Source organism: Lepisosteus oculatus, chromosome 8 (assembly GCF_040954835.1).
Source record: "Lepisosteus oculatus isolate fLepOcu1 chromosome 8, fLepOcu1.hap2, whole genome shotgun sequence".
Taxonomy (NCBI): Eukaryota; Metazoa; Chordata; class Actinopteri; order Semionotiformes; family Lepisosteidae; genus Lepisosteus; species Lepisosteus oculatus.
Genome location: NC_090703.1, coordinates 17,296,265 through 17,316,755, shown reverse-complemented (window position 1 = coordinate 17,316,755; position 20,491 = coordinate 17,296,265). Strand labels below are relative to the sequence as shown.

At 38.7% G+C, this 20,491-nt stretch overlaps 1 protein-coding gene across 1 annotated transcript in view; it reads right to left on the bottom strand.

The window, feature by feature from the left end:
* akt1 (v-akt murine thymoma viral oncogene homolog 1) overlaps positions 1–20,491 on the bottom strand; it is a 71,047-nt gene that overhangs the window by 16,468 nt on the left and 34,088 nt on the right. Inside the window, exons 3-10 of the mRNA XM_006632453.3 lie at positions 12,767–12,895; positions 11,274–11,385; positions 9,077–9,224; positions 7,631–7,762; positions 7,457–7,522; positions 6,604–6,672; positions 3,914–4,039; positions 2,226–2,354 (exon numbers count right to left, since the gene is read on the bottom strand). Coding sequence (XP_006632516.2) covers positions 2,226–2,354; positions 3,914–4,039; positions 6,604–6,672; positions 7,457–7,522; positions 7,631–7,762; positions 9,077–9,224; positions 11,274–11,385; positions 12,767–12,895 — 911 coding nt within the window. The remainder of the gene's footprint in view (positions 1–2,225; positions 2,355–3,913; positions 4,040–6,603; positions 6,673–7,456; positions 7,523–7,630; positions 7,763–9,076; positions 9,225–11,273; positions 11,386–12,766; positions 12,896–20,491) is intronic.

The following is a 20,491-nucleotide window of genomic DNA, read 5'->3' as shown; positions in this document are numbered from 1 at the left end:
GTGTTCCCTCGTCTATCGGGAACAGAACCAGAAAAATCTTCATTCGGTACCCATTGTAGTTTCTTTTTACTACCACCTGTCTGAGCTAGGACACATATTTCTGTATCTATGAGGCTGAATCTATAATACAGAATAAAAATTACTCCAAACTGAAGCTCACTGTAATGTTTATTAAGTCTCTCTTATTCATCCTGCTTTTAAAACTGAAAATCCAGTTCATCTGATAAACACCTGAGTGCCCACATAAACTGTACAGAATGGGAAACCGCAGAAACACCAGGAAGAAATTGCTTACAGTATGTAAGTGGAAAAACAGGTTGAAGTTATTCCTTGGAATACCTACACATGCAATCACAACACCGATGTTCTCGAACAAACAGAAGGAGTGATTACAACATGCTTTTAGAAGGGATCCCTTGAAGACTACTGCACACTGCTTTATAAAAGCAGACCAACTCCTTTTCCACCTAGAACCTTAAACAGAATGCAACAGCTTTAATACTGAAGCTCTTCCCCTTACTTGTTTTGTAATCATCTTCCCTTGCAACAGACCGTTGCAAACTATGTTAATAAATCTTACGCAAGATTGTCTCTCCATTAGCCTGTTTTGGCGAAATACTGCAAGCAAGCATCTTGATTAACATAAGTACAGTGTACAAATCTCTTTCAACCTTTTCCTACCTTAGCAAAGCAATTGATTATTAAATGCATGTCTCAAAATTAAGAAAAATAATATTTTTGAAAGAACATAAATACAACATAATATTTTGTTGTAGTTCTATTTGCTACAACACTTGAGCCAGTTGATACTTGAAAATACACATAATCTATAACTTCCAACCCATTTTAAATCTAGTAGTTTCTTTGTCTGGAGCTACAGTGCAACAGAAACAGAAGCCAGAAAGGCAGACTGAGAACAACTTCCACAACATGCACAAGAGGCTTGAAAGACAACAGGAACCATGCCTGGACTTTATTCAGGTCAGGGAAAAAATCCCAGGCAGCTGTGCGGGTGACTTGAGCGTTCCACAAGGCAGCTGTAGCTGCTGAGGCATCTCTCATGGGGCAGAGGCTCACGTTTCCCAAAGCACAGCCAAACCCGCAACAAATTCCAAAAACAGACTAAAAACAACGAGCCAACAACTGTGTCAACATTGCCCCCCCCTTCCCACCCCACCTCGGCACATTCTGGGACTGCAAGCAGCGGGACCTGCACTCATCACGCACCTTCACTCTCTGAAGAATCGTGTTTTAGAAGCCCCTCGTTAAAAATGAGCAAGAAATGAGATGGTTTTCCATTTATATGGAACTCCAGAAACGCATAAATTCCAACTTACTAGCGGGTTCACCACAAAAAAGGATAAAAAGCTGCAGATCAAGCAGAAAGTTAATTCACAGCTTAGAGGACTTTGAGGCCTTTATCCTTGATGTATCATGTTTTAACCAAAAACGCATTTTACATATTTGTCTATATCTCCCCTAAGCAGACAATTCCTTATATTTTCACACCACAACTGTACTTAAAGTAGAACACACCAGTCAACCACTGGTTCATGTATGGTTTGTTTGACTATGACAACCACTTTTTCAGGGTCACCTTGGCATTTAATGATAATTAAATCATAGGTTAAACGATATTAAATAATATAAAAATCATGAGTAAAAAGTCTCAAAAGGCCCAACTCTTTCTTTGCATTCCAACTCACAGCAATGACTACTGTGCCGTGCTGTAGCAGAGAATGGCGATGATCAGACATCCTTGTCCAATACTTTCACACATCAAGCCATTCATCTTTTAACACACTTCAGGCTCCACAGCACCCGACTAGCACTGAAACAGCTGCGTCGTTTTACTGCTGAAGTTTTGGTCCCAAATTATACAGTCTTCTGGTGTCCTGCATTCAAGAACAACTGACAAAATTGCTTAAGGTAAAATCCGATTTGCAATTTATGCAACACTTAATCCCATAACATTGAAGCAACCTGAAAAAAAACTACTGGATGACAAGGAAATAATACGTGAAATTGAACCCGATGACCTTAATCGGTTGATACTGGCCACCTATTAGACAAAGGAAATGACAACATGCTTGGCCTCAGCACATGCTATCGCAGGAGGCCTCACTACTGTGGTGGTAAACTGACCCCTTGGACCACCTCCCCCCTTAACACATAGGGCATCCCAGGTCATAGTCGCACAACTGCTTCGACCTTCTGAACAGTACCTCAGGAGCCAAATATTCCGGAGTCCCACAAAACGTCTTCATCGTTGCTCCATCTTTGATCCCTTCCTTGCACAAGCCAAAGTCTGTGATTTTAATGTGGCCATCCTTGTCCAGCATAAGATTTTCCAGCTAAAGAAAACAAGAAAAAACTACTGTGAGTTTACTGAAATCCAATAACTGGCAAAGTTCTCAGTAAAATCAAACCACAAAGGAAAAACAAATAAGTTACTGATCTGCAACTGTAATCAGACGGTGCCATCTTTGTTATCAGTCTTTTAAATTTGTAAACTAACTTAGTTGCACAAGACTGAATGGTACTTGAAGAGGGCTGCTGTCTACTGTTTGTTGAATTTGATGAAAAAACTATTTAATATTTGTATTTATTCACTAACCTTGTTATTTTTAATATTATGCAGCAATTGCTACATTTTAGCACTCCTTTTACAATCTCTCTAATGATAATATTTGTCCCTAAAGCATCGACCCAGACCTGAGACTGAAATGTTATCATGCTGTGCAAGGCATGACTGTGGGACATTCCAGAATCATTTAGTAGTAAATAGCTACTAAGCATGAAATGTCAAGGTCACATCTTCACATGTTCTTAGACATCTTTGTATATCCTGCAACTTCAAAACTCACTGTAGTGTCCATTTGTCCACAGTTTTAACTCTATTGTGATCAGGAATGTCAAAAGTCTGTATATTCTCCTAGGGTACTATCCTGGACTATCCAGGGGATCTAAACAGTAGCTGCAGCCCTACCATGAAGAAACAGAATCACATCTAGGAGGGACAGTAGTGGCTGTAAAGGGCACCTGTACACTAGGCAAAGTGATGGGACAATTAAAGATCCATAATATCTTCTGATGGTGAGATTTAAATCCATTTTCCACAATGAGACTTTTTTTTGCAATTTCATACATCTTGCTAAACGTAACTTCCCTTCTTCCTGGCCATGTTTACTACAAGGTTAATGGAAGTACAATATGGAAGACAGATGTTAAACCTTTTGTTAGTAGATTTCTTTTGTCAGGGGTGTGTCAAGGCCAATACCAGCCTTTCCTCAACAGTCCTTTGCGGATTCTGGCTCTTTATGATGACCAGTGTTTGAACCCAAGAGTAACCTTGTGCTTCATGGCTTACAACATGTGGAAAGCACTATCTTACTACAAACTGAATCTCCCAGTAGAAAATACTTTTATGAGTCTCCTTGTTCAGAGTAACAAAGTTTAAAGGTATAGATGGTTTATTTAGTAATGAAAATTCCTTATTTTGTGGTCTACAATATATTTATATGCAGCCCACTCATTAAACCCCAAACAGTGAGGATAATTCGAGAATAAATGTTAGATTCTATTTTATATAAAGAATTGTATATATTAATATATATTCTATTTTGACTTTATCAGACCATAACACCAAATTATTCAGGAAAGAAACTGGTAATGCTTTTTTAATTTCAGCTTTAGCATATTTATGTAGGATGAATACATTAACACTGTAAATAAAGTAAGTCACATCTTCTACTTGCAAATACACGGAGTCACCAGTCAAAGGAAAGTTACTGCCTGCTGTGACTTTCGTTTCACCTCCTTTAAAGCCAGAACGTGAATACAGAACATGTTCAATCCTTGACTCCTGTGACGACAGTATTTATAACCACGACTCTGAGCCCGATTTACTTACCTTTAGATCCCTATAGACAACATTCTTCTCCGAATGTAAATAATCCAGCGCCGAGACGATCTCTGCCCCGTAAAACCGAGCTCGCTCCTCCGAGAAAACGCGTTCTCTCGACAGATGAAAGAACAGCTGGAACAGCAACAGCTGGCATTAACCTGGGGGTAAGGGGTGAACTAAAAGACCCGAGTGTGTGAGCAGCCTGATTCTCCTGGTGGGCTAGAACCTTGAAAGAGCTTTGCATTCATCTCTGGTGTCCTGTCTGCCGACTCATCACTTTCCTTTAAGATTAAAAAAAAACAATCTCTCTACTGTGCAATTCAACACATTATATAGCCCAAGTATGAATCTAGCTAGAATGGAAAGAACAGTCTTTGCCAGCTGGTATAGATGGATGAAGCTACATACAGAAAAGGGTCATGAACAGAAAAAAAAGAACTATATGCCAGGCTGGTAACTCACAGCTCCGGTTGCCAGCCTCCCCTTTGCTTTTTTTATCCCACTAGAACCCCTTTTTAGTTTAAGTTTGTGCAGCAAAGCAGGAGAGACATAAACATAAGGTTACTTAGCTAGAACACCACTCCTACACTGCAGGACTGTTAGAGGGCAGTAAACATGACTAGTCACTCTAGTCAAATTCTTGAAAAAAGCAACACCTCTCACAGTTCACATTTATTACAGTGGGCTTGGGTTCTAAAAACAGCACACCCTTCTGGAGACCATTCAGACAATTTAGCTTATTTGGTTTTTAATAGCTAACAGATTCAAGGATCTGGATAGTTCTACAAAAGGCTTCAACAACATGGTTGGGTATCTTGGTCGAGACTACCAAAATTTTCTGTGTAACAAGGGGCTCCTGTTCTCAGTTTAAAAAGCTTGTTTCACCTGGTTCACTTGTTGGTTGGTATGTTGGTTTCCTTAAAAGGTCCACAGAGGGTCGACTTGTTAACTCTCAATGTCTTTGAGGATTTTGGGCACTTGAATCAGGTTACCTCATTGTCATCTTTGTTAAAGACGAAAAATATCTAGTTCTTTTAGCATATCAGTGCAGGGTATTCCTTTGAATGAGAATGTAGTGACTCTTTTCTGTACTTATTCCACAGTACAATATCCTGTCACTAATATCATTTTAGCATCACAGTGTCTAAAACTGTACACAATATAAATAAGGTCTTACAATTCTAATGAAAAATTGCTTGTTAAAAGTTTAACTATCCCATCATTTTGCCTTTTTTGTTGCCTCTTCATGTTTTTCAGAAGATGAAACACTTAAGTGTTTCTCATAAGCAAAGACTTCGAACCTGTCAGTTCTTATTTTATATTCATAGTTTAGATTTTGGCTCCTATATTTGCCCACTCTGCACTTGTCTAGATTAAATCTCATCTACCTGGAGTTTGCCAAGTCCTAAATTTGGTCTGTCTTTCTTAATTTCTTTTGCAGCTACGATAGTGTTTGCTCATCTTCCCATGTTAAGCAATTTGTGAACTTGAGCAGTTTACTAGGCCAGAATCTAGATCATTAATAAAAATTAGGCAGGACAATGGTTCCAATGCCGATCTTTCAGTAACTCTAAACTCTTCTGACTCCACTAATTACATCCCACTTTACCAGCCCCCTCTGCTTCCTGTTCATCAACAAATTCTTAATCCATGTAACACAATTATCTTGAATGCCTTCTGCCTTTGATTTCAGCATTAATCTTTTATATGAAACTTGACTAAAACCTTCAGAAAACCTAAATATCCAATGTCAAATAGGCTCTGCACCAACTGTTACTTGTTCAAAGAACTCAAGTTAACCTACCTTTTCCAAATCCTGAATCCAGGTAGCTATTTTTTAAAATCTTACTGCCACATAGACTTTCCTGTAGTAAAGTTTTAATTACTGTTGTTTTAATAGTAATAGAAGCAAAATTAGTTGGCCTATGTTGGCCAGTTCTGTCATCCTTTATAGGGATGGGTGCTATACCTACACTAGCAATTTTCTAATCCATAGTTATTCCTAAAGATAATACGCAATGAGTGTTTTTAATGGCCTATGCTTAATATATTTTGTTTTCTTACAGTAGGTTAAATTAGTAAAACTTTATTAAATTGTTTTATGTTGTCAGAATTCTTCTACCAGTTAGTGATAATGAAATTCCATTCTTCTATTATTCAAATTTCTTTCAGTTAATACAGAGATTTCGTGCTATGATATTTTTCTTGTAAGGGGATTAGCACTGGTGTATGGACTCTATATTTTTCAATACAGGTGGATGTGGGAATATGGAACAAGCTAACCAACCTTGTTGTTGAAGCCGATACCTTTGTTTCTTTCTAGAAAAAGCTGGTTGAGATCCTCAAATCAATTAGAAACGAGCTACCATGTAGCTCATTTCGGATTTCTTATGATCACCCTGTAGCAACATCAATAGGCATTATTTCAGAACCCTCGTTGTATAAAAAACAACAATATATTGGGATACAAAGCACATTTAAATACTCAAACAGACTCATCTTCCAAAGTAAATTTCCCTCAGAAATGTGCACCAGCATCTAGCTCTCAGTATATTTTCACAGTCTGACAATGGCCGACAACTACATGATCAATTTTTTAAACACAGAAATTGCAACTGAGAAATTTTGGACACATTTAATCACAGGATTCTGTACAAACTAAAACCACTTAGTTGACAGAAATGTTTATTTCTTACCTCACCACCATTAGCATATTCCATAACGAAACACAACCGATCATGGGTCTGAAATGAGTACTTCAACCCCTGAAAAAATAAAAATAATGAATTCTCTCAGAGTTCAGCAACATTGAGAGAAACAGGTTCCGGGACCTGAAAAATTGAGATGGACAATAATTCTCTAGAAATGTTTCTGTTATGGTCTATGAATCTCTTGTTCAAAACACTTTTTCAAAAACATACCATACAAAATAAACTGCAACATAATATTAGAACAGGTATTTAGACATAGCATATAATTAAATTTAAAATCTCACCAAAACTGGAAAAAAACTAACTTATTGCTCACCTAAAGAGCAGTCACTATTATGAGCTCTGGTTTAAGACACATTCAAAACCAACCGGTTCTGTACACAGGTAAGATGTGAAACTAAAGTATATGATATCAAAGCAGTATGAGAAAAACAAAATCAGACTGTCAATCATTAACAAGGTAAGTTCCTTGTTGTCCTTTTTATTTGAAAATAGATGACTATTCAAGATTGCTCTAGGAAATAAAGATGTTATCCCTTAAAAATGATTTAAATCTCTTCCTGGGATACTTTAAATAGACAATTTAGAGGACAATCCATTGTGAAAATCTTTGTGAAGTGATAGGCAATGATAATGCCTGTCCAGTTTCTAAGAGTCTTTATGTGTTCATTGAATCCTTTTTCCAGAGGGTTATTTAATGTTACTCAAATTCTTTAAAAGAAAAACTAGTACCTCGTTTCAAGGACACTTCTTCCCCACATTTTTAAGGCCACTTATTCAGTTATTTTGTGGCTCTCGTGGAGTGTTTGGGTTAGGTGCATAAAGGAATGGCTCTTACCGTTAAGAAGGGGTGCTTGGAGCTCTGTAGGACTCTGTTTTCTGTAAGTGTGTGTGCTACTTCATCCTGAAAGAGATCACAAAGAGCATTTGTACAAGCGACAATGAGTACCATTCAAAAAAGTCCAAAATGAATGAAGTTCACTCTCTTTCTCATGCTTGAGAACATACTCACTTTTGCTACAATCACTTCCTTTTTCAAGATTTTCATGGCATAATATCGTCCTGTTGCTTTCTCTTTCACAAGAATGACTTTCCCAAATGTGCCTTTACCAAGAAGCTTGAGGTATTCAAAATCATGCATAGTCTGGAATGGGAAAAAAAATATGTTTAAAGCTTATCAGAAATACTAACAATCTGTACTTTTTATTGCACACAATAAATCTGGATATTTATGGTAAAAAAAAAGTTAATGAGGTTCCTACACTTTCAGGCATAACAGCGGTTTTGCACCTTTGCATGTACAGAGATAAGACAAACTGGAAAGTTCCAGTATCTGGAAAAATATTTTTAGAAAGAAACATCTCAAAAGTCTGCATTAGTACGTATATCAACTGCTAGGCAATATAAACCCTGTCTTTGTGTTAACCATATGATCTGAGGAGAATACAGGACATTTCACCTGTTTAACCTTGGGGAGGTCTTAAGAATGTTCTCAATGCGCATGTTAAGAATTTAAAAAAACCTACACTTCTGGAAGTCTGCCCTCACTGTCAAATGTACATATATTTCACTATATATACTGCAATGAAAATGCCTGAGAATCAAATGTTACATGCACGTTTAAAAGTATTATATTCTCTACACAGATCTAATTGATTCATTGCTCCTCATTATTAACTCTCCCTTTACCACTACAAAGGTAAAAGGAGTTATTATACTACAAAGTACACTTTTATCACGATTAACTTAGATCACAACCAAATGGCTAACATTTTAGCAGATAAATTACCAAAGATTTGAGCTTCTGTACCCAAAAAGAAAATCTGAAAAGATCAGAATATGAAAAAAGTCATGAGACCAACAGTGTGCATGATGTAAAGACTGGACACTCCTAACTAATGATGTTAGGTTCGTATGCATGGTGTTATATCCATGTTGTTGCTCATCATTTTTTCAGTCTACTCTTTGCTCTGCAGGATATTTCTCCACCTGGCCAAGTTTTGAACGAGTAAAATATGCCCGATGGAATGCGAGTGAACAGCGGCAGACAACACAGTGGTGACTACAACTCTTTTAAAGAACAGATATTGAAAATGGATGTTTACTAAAATATTTATACATGCACATTTTTTGTGTGCAACAATATGCACTACTGATATAACTGGAACACCAACTTCAAAAATGTTTCAGGTCACCTTCGTTAAAGAAATATACTTGAAAGAAATGTTATTTGGTCTGCTATCTAAGCACTGCATTCGCATTTACACCACAATAATTGCAAAAGAAGCAAAATATTTGCATAGTTTGCATTAGTTACAAACGGTCAAAACAAAACCTTAGCTATGGTTCCACTTAGAAGCTTGAGATCACCACATTGTCTAAATTAAGGAAGGTTTGTGGTTTCTGGTTTGATTGCTCGAGAGTAACTATTCCTCAGTATGGCAGCAAGGAAACATACCACTTTGAGTCTGGGTTTGGTCAGATACACTTCCATATCCTCAATGCCTATGTTATCACTGGGGGAACCAGACCGGCAATCCATCATCTCTTCCTCCTGTTTCTGGAGGCTGTCAGCCACAGCCTGGATGGTTTTTGTCCATTCTTCTCTAAAGGGAAAAGGGTTGACACGAAAACTATTATAGTTCCTGGTTTGGAATGTTTATTTATAGTCAATCTAACGTCCTCTTATCACATTTGGAATTGAAACGGCTTATCAAACAAAGCTGAATTTATCCACTATGGTTCGACCCTAACTTGATGCACTTAGGTTATCAGAGAATCGTCCACTGGTAATAAAAAATACAGTAAGGCTTTATAGGCTGCATAAACACTGAAGTTTTTTTTCTATCTTAATTAAAATCAAACAACTTCTCAGCCGCTTAACACATTTTTTGAATGCACGGATGACTGAAGCAAAATAAAAATTGCTCCATGCCATTTTCCCTTAAAATTTTACAACTTTGAAGGTTCGCAAGATCCCTTTGGCTTTGATGAACTTGTTCTTTTCTTGCTCAGAACACTCTATATGGACTAATTAGGTTCTATTAAATCTTTAAGTATAGGCATTCCTCACACAGAACCTGCCCGCTGTAATAATGCTCTCCTGAGGTGGGATTCGGAGTCCAATCCATGAGTGTCAGACAACCAAACTGAGAGGAAGATGAGTTGGAGAGTCTGCAAACAGCACACAGGGAATTCCCCCGAGCTGCACGTTACCGAGACCAGAGGGAGGAGGGAACACGCATTCTTGAGCCGGGGAGCAGGCTGCTTACAGACTTGCCAGCCACACGCAAATGGGGTGCTGTAGCTAGCCAGGGAGCCAGAGCGTGGTGTAGGAAATCACAGTCCAGATTCATTGTACAAGACAAGCAAAGATTCCTGGCCGGGAAAACATGCCAACAAAGCACAGTGGTGAATCATGAATCCGGAAGCCGTGATCGAGTTTCAGTCCAAGTTCAAAGCCAGAGAGACACATGCCAACAAAGATGAGGGGGTGATCCGGGAACACTGCAGGGGGTCGGAGAACAAGCAAGCCAAACATGGGAATAAACTCAGAAGCAAGGCTCCAGGGGCTCAGTGTCCACACTCAATGACAGAGCCCCCAGGTCAGTCAGGTCCAAGTACTCATTCTGGGGAGCACCTGGAGGGGGTGTTGTCGTAAACCAACTCCAGGTGCTCTGAGACGTCAGGCGATTAGTTCTGTGCAGCAGGTGGAGACGGGGGGGCTGACAATGACGTCACCGGTGGCCACAGCACAGCCAGCTTGCCCCGCAGTCCAGCAGCATGACACCCGCATGACACAATGACCCGCTTTATTTTTTAAGGAACACTCTTTTACATAAAGCGTAATACCCCCGCAATAGCACAGACTGCTTGGCCGAGTGCAAAGTTACAGCAAGCTAAGCGATTGTGTGGACGAAAACATCCCTGCCGTTCACCTCACTCGCTGTTGTGTTTACCAATGAGTCAGATGGTCATGATTTCATGTGGTATTAATATTCACTTGTATGTAGTACAATATTATCCTTTACCATGAGTTGATACCAGTGCTTCCGATAATAAAAGGCAAAGAAAAGCCACAACATTAGAAGAAGACCTTGAAATAATAAAGAATGCAGACAAAGGTGAATGAAATGCAACTATAATGTTACGTGAAGAATTATTGTGCTGGTGAAATTGACTAATTCCCAACTTCTGGATAAATAAAATCAAATAGAGCCATCCCAGCTATTTGTTTACCAAGTGAAAAAACAAATAGCTACACTTTTACTATCCATTCCAGGGCTTAGGCCAGACACTATATTGAATTGACATGGGTTACAAAATATGAGTGCAAGATGGTTTACTGGCATGATCAGCAGGTAATGGGAAAAAAGCAGGTGGCCTGGCCAAATTCTTAATAATCACACTGAAAGCTGCAGGACACAGCACCTGAATCCAGAAGCTCAGCAGGGCGGAAAGACTTGGTCTACTTCCTATCCACATGTTACCATGAATGCAATAAAAAGTGATGTGGAAAGAAAGTGAATCCAAAAGCCATAAAACATTGGAAAAATGTCAGTAGGAAGAAAAACAGCAGGGCGGCAATACGGACAGGGCTTGGCCTTAGCAGGACAGAACTGGGAAGACACAGGAGGGGTGTCGGGGTGACTCACCGCTCTTCTGGGGTTTCTACGTGGAAGGTGCGCTCAATGACCGTGGTCCACTGCAGGCAGCGGATGATAAATGTATTGGGTTTCGGTCGCTCTGTCTTCATCAGCTGGCATTCTGACCACATTCAAAGGGAGGAAAGGCCGGCGCTTTGATTCATTTATCTTTACTATGACTGCAGCTGACATGGCTGAGACCACCATCAGCCATTCAGGGCAGCTGAAGGAAACTAGGCTTAGATAGGGAGGGGGGGTTGGCGGCTGAGTCAGACTGCCAGTCTGCTTTACAGCAGCAAAGGTGAAACAAGGAAGCTGACAAATGAAAGGTAAACATTTGCTGATCTCAGTTTTTATTGAGAAGAAATGATCCTAACTTCACAAATACTTTTACAGTAAATGGGGAAGAAACGGCACTATCAGTAGAGACTAAATTAAAATTGGGGGTAATTTACCAAAGATTGTATATTGAAACCACTTTCATCCAGAAGCGGTGTACACCCATTTAGATTTATACCTGCTATTCTTTGACAAAAAGATCTAAAGGAGTAATTCTTTGATGATGATCCAATGTATTACCTATATATTCTATACATCTATTTAGTTTGATCATGTTGTCATTATCAAACTGTAACCTGGGAGTCTCACCTTATATCATCAGTTAAAACAGCACTACAACATCATGGAGCCATTAAAAATCAATCGGACCCCTGAAAGGAGAAGTAGACATCTCCCCATTCTGTTTTTCAGTGCTTAAGGAGACAGGCCGATCTCTCCTGAACTTCAGACTGGAAGTCTGCTGATGGAGCAGGCTACATAGTGCCGCAAGATAAATAATTGAGATCAGCTAGTTAATAACCACTATAACTCAAGAATGTCAACTGGAAATGTTTTGTTTAGTGAACAATATGCTGTCTAATTACTCTGTTCAATCATCTGCACAACAGAACAGACCAATCTTCAAAGTTTTTTTTATTTTCCTCCCCGTTCACTCACTTTAAATGAAATACTGCCGCAATGCTAAAGAGCATTATCCCCTCTCCACCCACTTTGGAATTTATACACCTACTAGGTGGTAGTTTTAATAAATGCTGAAAACAAACAGTTATCAATTATATTTAGCTACAGCAGCACTTTCCTGATGCAGGAGAGTGTTGCATTACTATGATTATGATGGAAATACTGTCTCTCAGTTGGCAATAGCTCTTTGTTATTCATTTGCTCAGTTAGATGTGTAAGGAACAAAGATTTTAAATACTGTTTAAATGTAAAGGTGTAAGAGTATGTGTGGTTAAAATCCCGGGGTAAAAAAGCAGATTCTTGTAAACCTAGTATTTTGAAATGATTATCACAAATATTCAAAGCAGATTTATCTTGGAAATAACACTGCAAATATGATACAGAAAAGCAATCCATGTATGAGGCTCCCTTCCTGAGCAAGAATTTATTTACACAATGGTGGCAAGGAGTTTAATTAGTAAAGGTTCAGAGGACAAACTTACGTGCTACTGAGAAATTATTTAAAGGAGTTTCAAGCTGGTCCACATCTTGCGGTCTCTCCTTGTATCCAATAAACGTACCATCACTTTTCAGTAAAAAATACCTTGGTCTCCAAGTTTTGATGTACTCTCCTGCAAAAGACAAAAACACTTGCTCTAATTCAATCTACTTTTTTGGAAGAATTTTGAAAACTTTTATTCTTTGAACTACTCATAAGATTCCTCAATGTATTCCCTATTTACAAAACAAGGCAGCACTACATATGTCAACTAGCTAATTTTACTATTCCATTAAAGCCATTATAAATATCAACAGCCCTGCAACAGATATATCACCCCAAAACACATAAATAAGAGTATAATCAACAGGGCTGTAATGATAATCAAGGTCAAGCTACCACATACGGATGGCTTTGTGCCTGATCCATTTTGTGCTCAGTGTTTTTTCATACATCATTTTATCACAGCAAGTTCAAGCCACTTTATCCTTGTTAAGGCAGCAGTACGTCTGACACAACTGTACCCAGCAGAGTGAAGAAAGGTTAACAAGACACACCTACAGATTGTTCCTAATTTTGTTTTATAAACTGGGCACCATTAACACCATTTATCTCCAGTATGCACAAAGACTTGTCAATGAGGGAAAAAAATGACGGCGTTGATGTGTGGGATGAAATTCCTAACCAGATGTTCTAAAATATGAGAAACCACTAAAGTGTGATAAAATAAAGACTTAGACTGGAGTAGGCCTGAATATTTATTCAAGACAGTGTAATTTATTTTTAATTACGATTGCTGGAAATTAACCCCATGCAGTGCTTGCACAAGCTGTCTTTAATTGGCCCATTTCCTGTGACTGAAAGGCCTTAGCTGAGAGAATCAGTCAATTTAGAGATTTTTCTTCTTTGCCTATGAATTGGCCCATCTTCAGTGAAACTCTTAGATTGATGTTTAATAGTCAGCCCAGTTCTTGACTGACACTACCTTTGTTCTTACCCACTTATTTCTATTCTCAGCCCATACTTGGAAAGCTGTGAGCAAATCCTGTTGTCTTGAAATATTAGGGTTTAAAAACATAGTATGCCAGGCTATGTTTTAATTGCTAGCTTTAAAATGTCTCAATGTATTGCAAAGAGCTCCAAAGAAGATCCACTTTAGACTTAGATATATTTAACTGCCAATATAAAGGAAACGCCAACATGAAATGTCATAATAGGGCACTAGGCCACCACAACCCACCAGAACAGCTAGAATTCTATTAGAAGGATTCTAACACCATTCTTCCCATCAGAAATTCCGTCATTTGGTATCCTGTTGATGGTTGTGGAAAATGCGGTCTTAGGCACCACTCCAGAATCTCCTATAAGTGTTCAAATGTGCAGAGATATGGTGACTGGGACGGCCATGGCTTATGATTTATAGTGTTGTCATGCTCATCAAACCATTCAGTGACCACCTGTACCCTGTAGCTGGGGGAGATTCCACTCTCATCAGTTAGAAATGCTTCACCATAGGATGAATGTGATCACTCAGAATGGCTTTGTATTTATTGGTATTTTCCTTGCCCTTTAAATGGCTGAGCTGACATAAGGAATGCCAGAAAAATACTTTTACACCATTACTGAGCCACCAGGACCCTCCACCATTAAAATCAAACACTCGAACCCGTAGGCTTCATTTGGCATGCACCACACATGTTCTTATCTTCTCGTTGTAGACACAGTGAAGGATGAATCATCTGTCCATATGACTTTTTCTACTGCCCAGTAGACAACTGCCTGTGTGGCTTGCACCACTTTACTTGTAACAGTGTACTTTTAGGTATAATAAGGGGTTTATAAACTGCAACTTGACCATAGTATCCCTCTCTATGAAGGTCAGGATGGACAGTACTTGATGAAACTGCCTAATCAAGCCTTAAATTGACATTTACAGTCAATTGATTCAGAGTTTCTCATCTGTTTTGTCTTGCATCTCGATCCAATGAACGGACATCACAGTCGATGAGTGTGCGCCTTCATCCACAGCTTCTCCTATACGATGATATCTTTCCCTCAGACTTCCATGCCATCATCACCTCAGCCACAGTTGCTCGTGAACCATCAGCAAATTAAACTGTCTTTGTTGCTGAAGCTCCTGCCAAACCTGCCCCAACAATCACCCCTGTCTCAAAGCCACTGAGATCTCTTCTTCTAGCCATGGCAGATAAATAATGAGAAACTGGGCCTGTTTGTCATTCATTCACCAGTACCTGAACGCCTGTAAGGGGATAGGTATGCCTTACATTTACTGTATGTCTGTACGTTGTTTCCTTCTCATTTGAAAGTGTGAAATGGCAATCCCAAAAATTTGGAGAAATTATTTTAATTAATCTATTTGGGTAATCAATACGAAAATGACAAAGAACCTAAAAGGTTTAACACATTCATGAATACAAAAGAGGACAATATCCTGATGAGAAATTCCCTGTTAGCTGAGCATCCTCAAGTTATTAAGAAGGAAAGCACAAATTCGATTTAAGGACAAATGGTGCACAGTGCCTTGAAAAAGTATTCGGACCCCCAACACTTTTTTTACATTTCACTGCCACAGATTCTGAATTTGAATTCCAACACCTTTCCTCAATTTATTTGAACTGAAAAACAGCAATGTTTAAATTTAAAAAGTATTCAAAGCTCTTGTAATAGCAATCTCAAATTTGCACAGGTGCAACATTACCTCGAAAGTCACACAATTTGTTGATTGACTCCACCTGTGTCAGAAATTAGTGGATCACCTGTTGTCAATGCTATTGTAAATATAAATATCCCTCTCTCTGCGTGGTCCTGAAGCACGGTGGAGAAGTTTTTTTTTAAATGACTCAAAATGAAGATGAAAGAGCATTCTAAACAAGAGAGTTGATTATAGAGAGGCAGAAATCTGGGGAACTTTACAAGACCATCGCCAAGGCACTGAACATCCCTAAGAGCTCAGTGCAGTCCGTTGTACAGAAGTGGAAGAAGTACAAAACTACAGCTACACTGCCTAGATCAGGGTCGCCCCCCTAGTTTTAGTTGCCAGACAAGAAGGGCACTTATCACAGACGCTACTGCAAGGCAAACTGTAACACTGAACAAGCTACAGAAGTCAGTGACATGAAAGATAATGTATGCGAGTCATCAATCTCCAAGGTATCCGACAAAAAGGGCTCTTATGGTAGGGTTGGAAAGCAGCAGCCCTGGGTGAAAAAAAACAACATATCCTTGCCCTCATAGAGTTTGCAAAACGCCATCTAGAAGATACTGCAGGGATGTGGCAGAACATCTTGTGGTCTGACAAGACTAAAGTGAAACTTCCTGGCTTGAATTCTAAGAGGTATGTATGGCACAAATCAAACACTGCACACCAGCCATGTAACACCATCTCTGCCAGGAAGCATAGCGGTGGTAGCATCATGTTATGGGGATGCTTTTTAGTGGCTGGGACTGGCAATCTTGTCAGAATCAATGAGAAGATGAATGGTGCACATTACAGACAAATTCTGGACAAAAACCTGCTACCCTCTGCCAAAAAGCTCAAACTGGGGAGGAAGTTTGTCTTTCAACGGGACAATGATCCAAAGCACACTGCAAGAGCAACATCTGAGTGGCTTAAATGAAGAAAATAGATTTCATTGAGTGGCCCAGTCAGAGCCCTGACCTTAATCCTATCGAAAAGCTGTGGCAAGACCTCAAACTTGCTGTCCGTCACCCCTCTCCAAGTACCCTGACCCAGCTTGAGCACTTTTGCAAGGATGAATGGGCCAATATTGCTCCATTTCAGTGTGCAAAGTTAATGAAGGCTTATCCAAAAAGACTGCTGGCTGTCACAGGTGGTTCGACTAAGTATTGACCCTGTGGGATGAATACTTATTAAAATTATGATATATCATTTTTTTAATGTTTAATTACTATTATCTTTCTCTTTGGGGGAGGGGGGGGGGGGACTATGAAAAGATGAATGTGTGACTATCAAATAAAACTTCCCATTCTAAAAATATAAAATTCCAAACTGTGAGATGCTTGGGTGTGAAAAAAGGGATGGGGGGCTGAATACTTTTTCAAAGCACTGTACTTTATAAGAATAGAAGAAGCAGTGGAAAATACTGTTATACACATACACGTCAGTGCTAGTTACAATGACTTGAAACTGTGATATGTTAAAACTCTGTATCAATCAAAATGACTGGATTAAACTATTTAAAATGTTGTACAGGCAATCGTAAACACCTGATTTGCTGCAGTGCCGACAATGCAGCATGAATCATTTTAAGTTAAGAAACATCTGCCCAAAAGTACTGTATACTTTAAATTTAGATTCAGAGCAGATGTCCAATATGTTATTACTGCTGTTGCCATTTTTCATAATGACACGTGGGAAGATTTTTCATCTCCATTTTGCAGTGTAAGTGTTTTAAATAACCATAGTTAATTTAGAAATTAGTTAAGCTTCTGCAGCAGTTTTGGATTTTTGTCTCAGATTTTTTTCAGGGAAAAAATATCAATAATTACTGCAACAAAAGGATTTTCCTATACAAAATCAAAAAAGCAATAGCCTGTCTAATCAACATGACAGCTAGACTAAATGATTATGGCAAATTTATACATTGTCTTATACCTTCTGCATAAGGCATGATGATGCATCATTTCCTTTCAATTTTTTTCCAAATAAAAGTTTTTTCCCCCCATTAAATATTCCTGGTGAAAGTTTACATGTTTATGTTACTGAGCTTTTGAAAAGCAATTTTATAGACGTCTGACCAAAAGCTGTAACTAAAATGCAAAGTCATTGTTTAAAAACAAAATAATTTACAAGAAACAATGATGTCTGATGCTGTTAGTTTGAAAAAGAAACATTTGATTCTTACCATTAAAATAAACCAAAAATATTTAATTAGCAAATTACAAGTGTTTTGAGTGCATTTAGGAAAGATTAAATGCATACTAAGGATGGTCACTTCAACATAGGTTCTAGAGAAGCCTTTTATACTTTTTCCATGTCAATTGTCATGTCATCAATCATTTAGGTTAGGAAAAGAGATCCAGTATTTGCTTCTGCATGTTCCATTTTTTTTTACAACAAAAAGCTTCAGAGCTATTAAAATGACTTTGATTTTTGGAGCTGTCATCCATCCAAGACTGCACCCAGGTTAGGAAAAGTAATGAACTACAAACACTGCCTGTCGCTCTGCTCAGCTAAACTAAATGGCTTGGCTGACCTGATTACCCCTGTAAACACCCGCTGCCAAAGCCGTCTGGTACAGTATGTGCAAAATGTTAAGGACAATAGGTTTATACAGCCACCCAAAACTGACTTGGCACTGTAATTAATTTAATTAAAAAGATAAAGGATATGCGTGTCTAAAGACTAAGGCCAATTGTTATGGCTTCCCTCTACCTGCCTTGCGATGTAGGTAAAAACTATTCTAAAAATTAATGTTTGTTTTCAATAATAAATAATAATAAATTACGATAATAGTTTGGCAATGAACAGAATATATGTGGGACTTTCTACTAGAATACAATTTTTTGTTTGAGCATAAAAGGGTTAGCCTCATAAGCTTTTGGGTCATGTCAATTGCCATCTACGACTGGGCCTTCCAGAGAAGGGAGAGCTGTGTCAGGTCCTGGGAGTTTGCTGTTTACACCATGGTCTTGCATTGTGACTGAAGCACTTGGCCTCACTGAACATGTGGAAGGAAGAGAGCGTGTTGTCTGCACCTCATCAACTCCACTACAAGGACTGTAACCGAGATGATTAATTAAACATCCAAACGCATTGTTTCTAAAGTTTAAGTGCCTTAGAAGGGTCTACTGAATAATAATTAAAACAGAAAATGATCAGGAAGGCATAGCAAACTACATAAGAAACCTGCACCTCTAGCAAGCAAATCTGACTGCAAAATGCAAGCAGCACTCTCACTTGTTTTTAATGAGAGCAGCCTCTGAAGGAGCAGCACATTAAGAGGTTTCAATCTAAAATTAATCTGCCTTACAGGACAGGAGATGGGACATAGCAGCAGACTGACGTTTCCCATGACAGGCAGCGACAGCTGGGCGTGGTGCTGAGTGAACAGCAATCAGCAGCACAAGACACCTTTGGCCCTGCAGTGACGCTCCACCTCAGGCCAACGAGACAGGTGTCCAGAATCTCCCCGTCTGCTTCCTTCAGAATCACTGCTTTGGCAGCAATTCGCTCAGCAATACGCAGGCGCTCTGCTTTACAGGGCCTAAAGTACTGTTATGGATACTAAAAACACAATAAATGTGCTTTCGCCAATTGAATTAACTTCTGTTGTGACATTCTGCATAGCAGAAACGAAGCTTAAAATTAAACTATGCTATGCAGGAATATCTCTCCCCAGGGTTTCTAAGAACTGTTTAAAGTGTAAAATGCGGGACTACTGTTAATTAGTTAAAATTCCTGGCATTACCACACATATGGCTTTTGGCACCAAATGCTTTTTGAGAGCACTTGATAAAAGCTGAGGTTGGAACATCTCAAAGACCGATCTTATCCCGAGCTCTGTGTAGCTGTGATGCAGCCCCGAGAGCTCCGTCTCACAGTTCTGGTTTATAGAAGACCACCGAGGCCAACTCCAAAATCCATTTTTTCTTCCAGTGTTTTGAGTTTTAAGGTCGTTTACAAATGATCTTAACACATTTAACTGAAAATCAGAATTAAAAGAAGCAGTCTTCTTATTTAACACTTCCGATTCTAATGCTTTAGGTATTTTACACAACCATGGTGGCACCCTCTTGTCCTGTGGTACAGTTGTTTCAACACTTTCAGCTTTGCGGATGTACGGACCAAAAAACTTGCTTTGCTGAAATGAAAGTGGCATTTCCCCGTCTTTATTTGCTGGACTGCAGATGCCACAAACTTTGATAAATCAGATAAAAATTCACAACACAGAGCTGTCTGCTTCAGTTGCACTTTGACCAGTTTCATTTCCGCATCCTTCTTATAGCCTTTGACTCAGCTGTCAGATATTTCTTCAACCAGCTCTGAGTGACCTCCTTTTTATTCTGCTTTCTAATTCACTTTTTCAAAGCCAAAAATCTCTGCTTGGGTTGTTTGTTTCAATTTTGATCTACATTCAAGGAGAAAAACATCCAAGGAACAACAGCAAAAAATTACAAGCACAGTTATGTATTTGTTATGCAACAACGATATTTGATATTCCAGTTAACAGAATGGTATTAGTAAACTCACTTTTCAATTACACTGTTTTCTTTATTGTGCACACTAATGCATTGGTATATTTCTGTATTTTTTAGGCCTTTCCACTTAATGTTAGAGTACAAAACCATAAGTGTCATGTTCATAAAATGCCATTATTAGGAGACACAAATGTAGTATAGCAAACATAAAAGTTTCTTGAAAAACCTGAGAAACACCAAGCACTGCACAACAGCTCACACAGCAAATAACGGGAAAAAGGACAGTAAGGTACTTAGTAAAACAAAGAGTAAAACTAAATTATATTACATACATCATAAACCTTAGCGAAAAGACGATGTTTTAATGTTTTAAAATGTGAAATAATGGAAGATCACAGAGACTTTTGGGCAGTGAGTTCCACAGATGTGGTACAGAACTTGAAAACACTATGGCCCACTTTGTGCATTAGAATATGAAGGGTGGAATCAGCAGATCCCAGATTTCACTTTGGACTAAGTTTCAATAAACCCTTATGATAATCTGGAG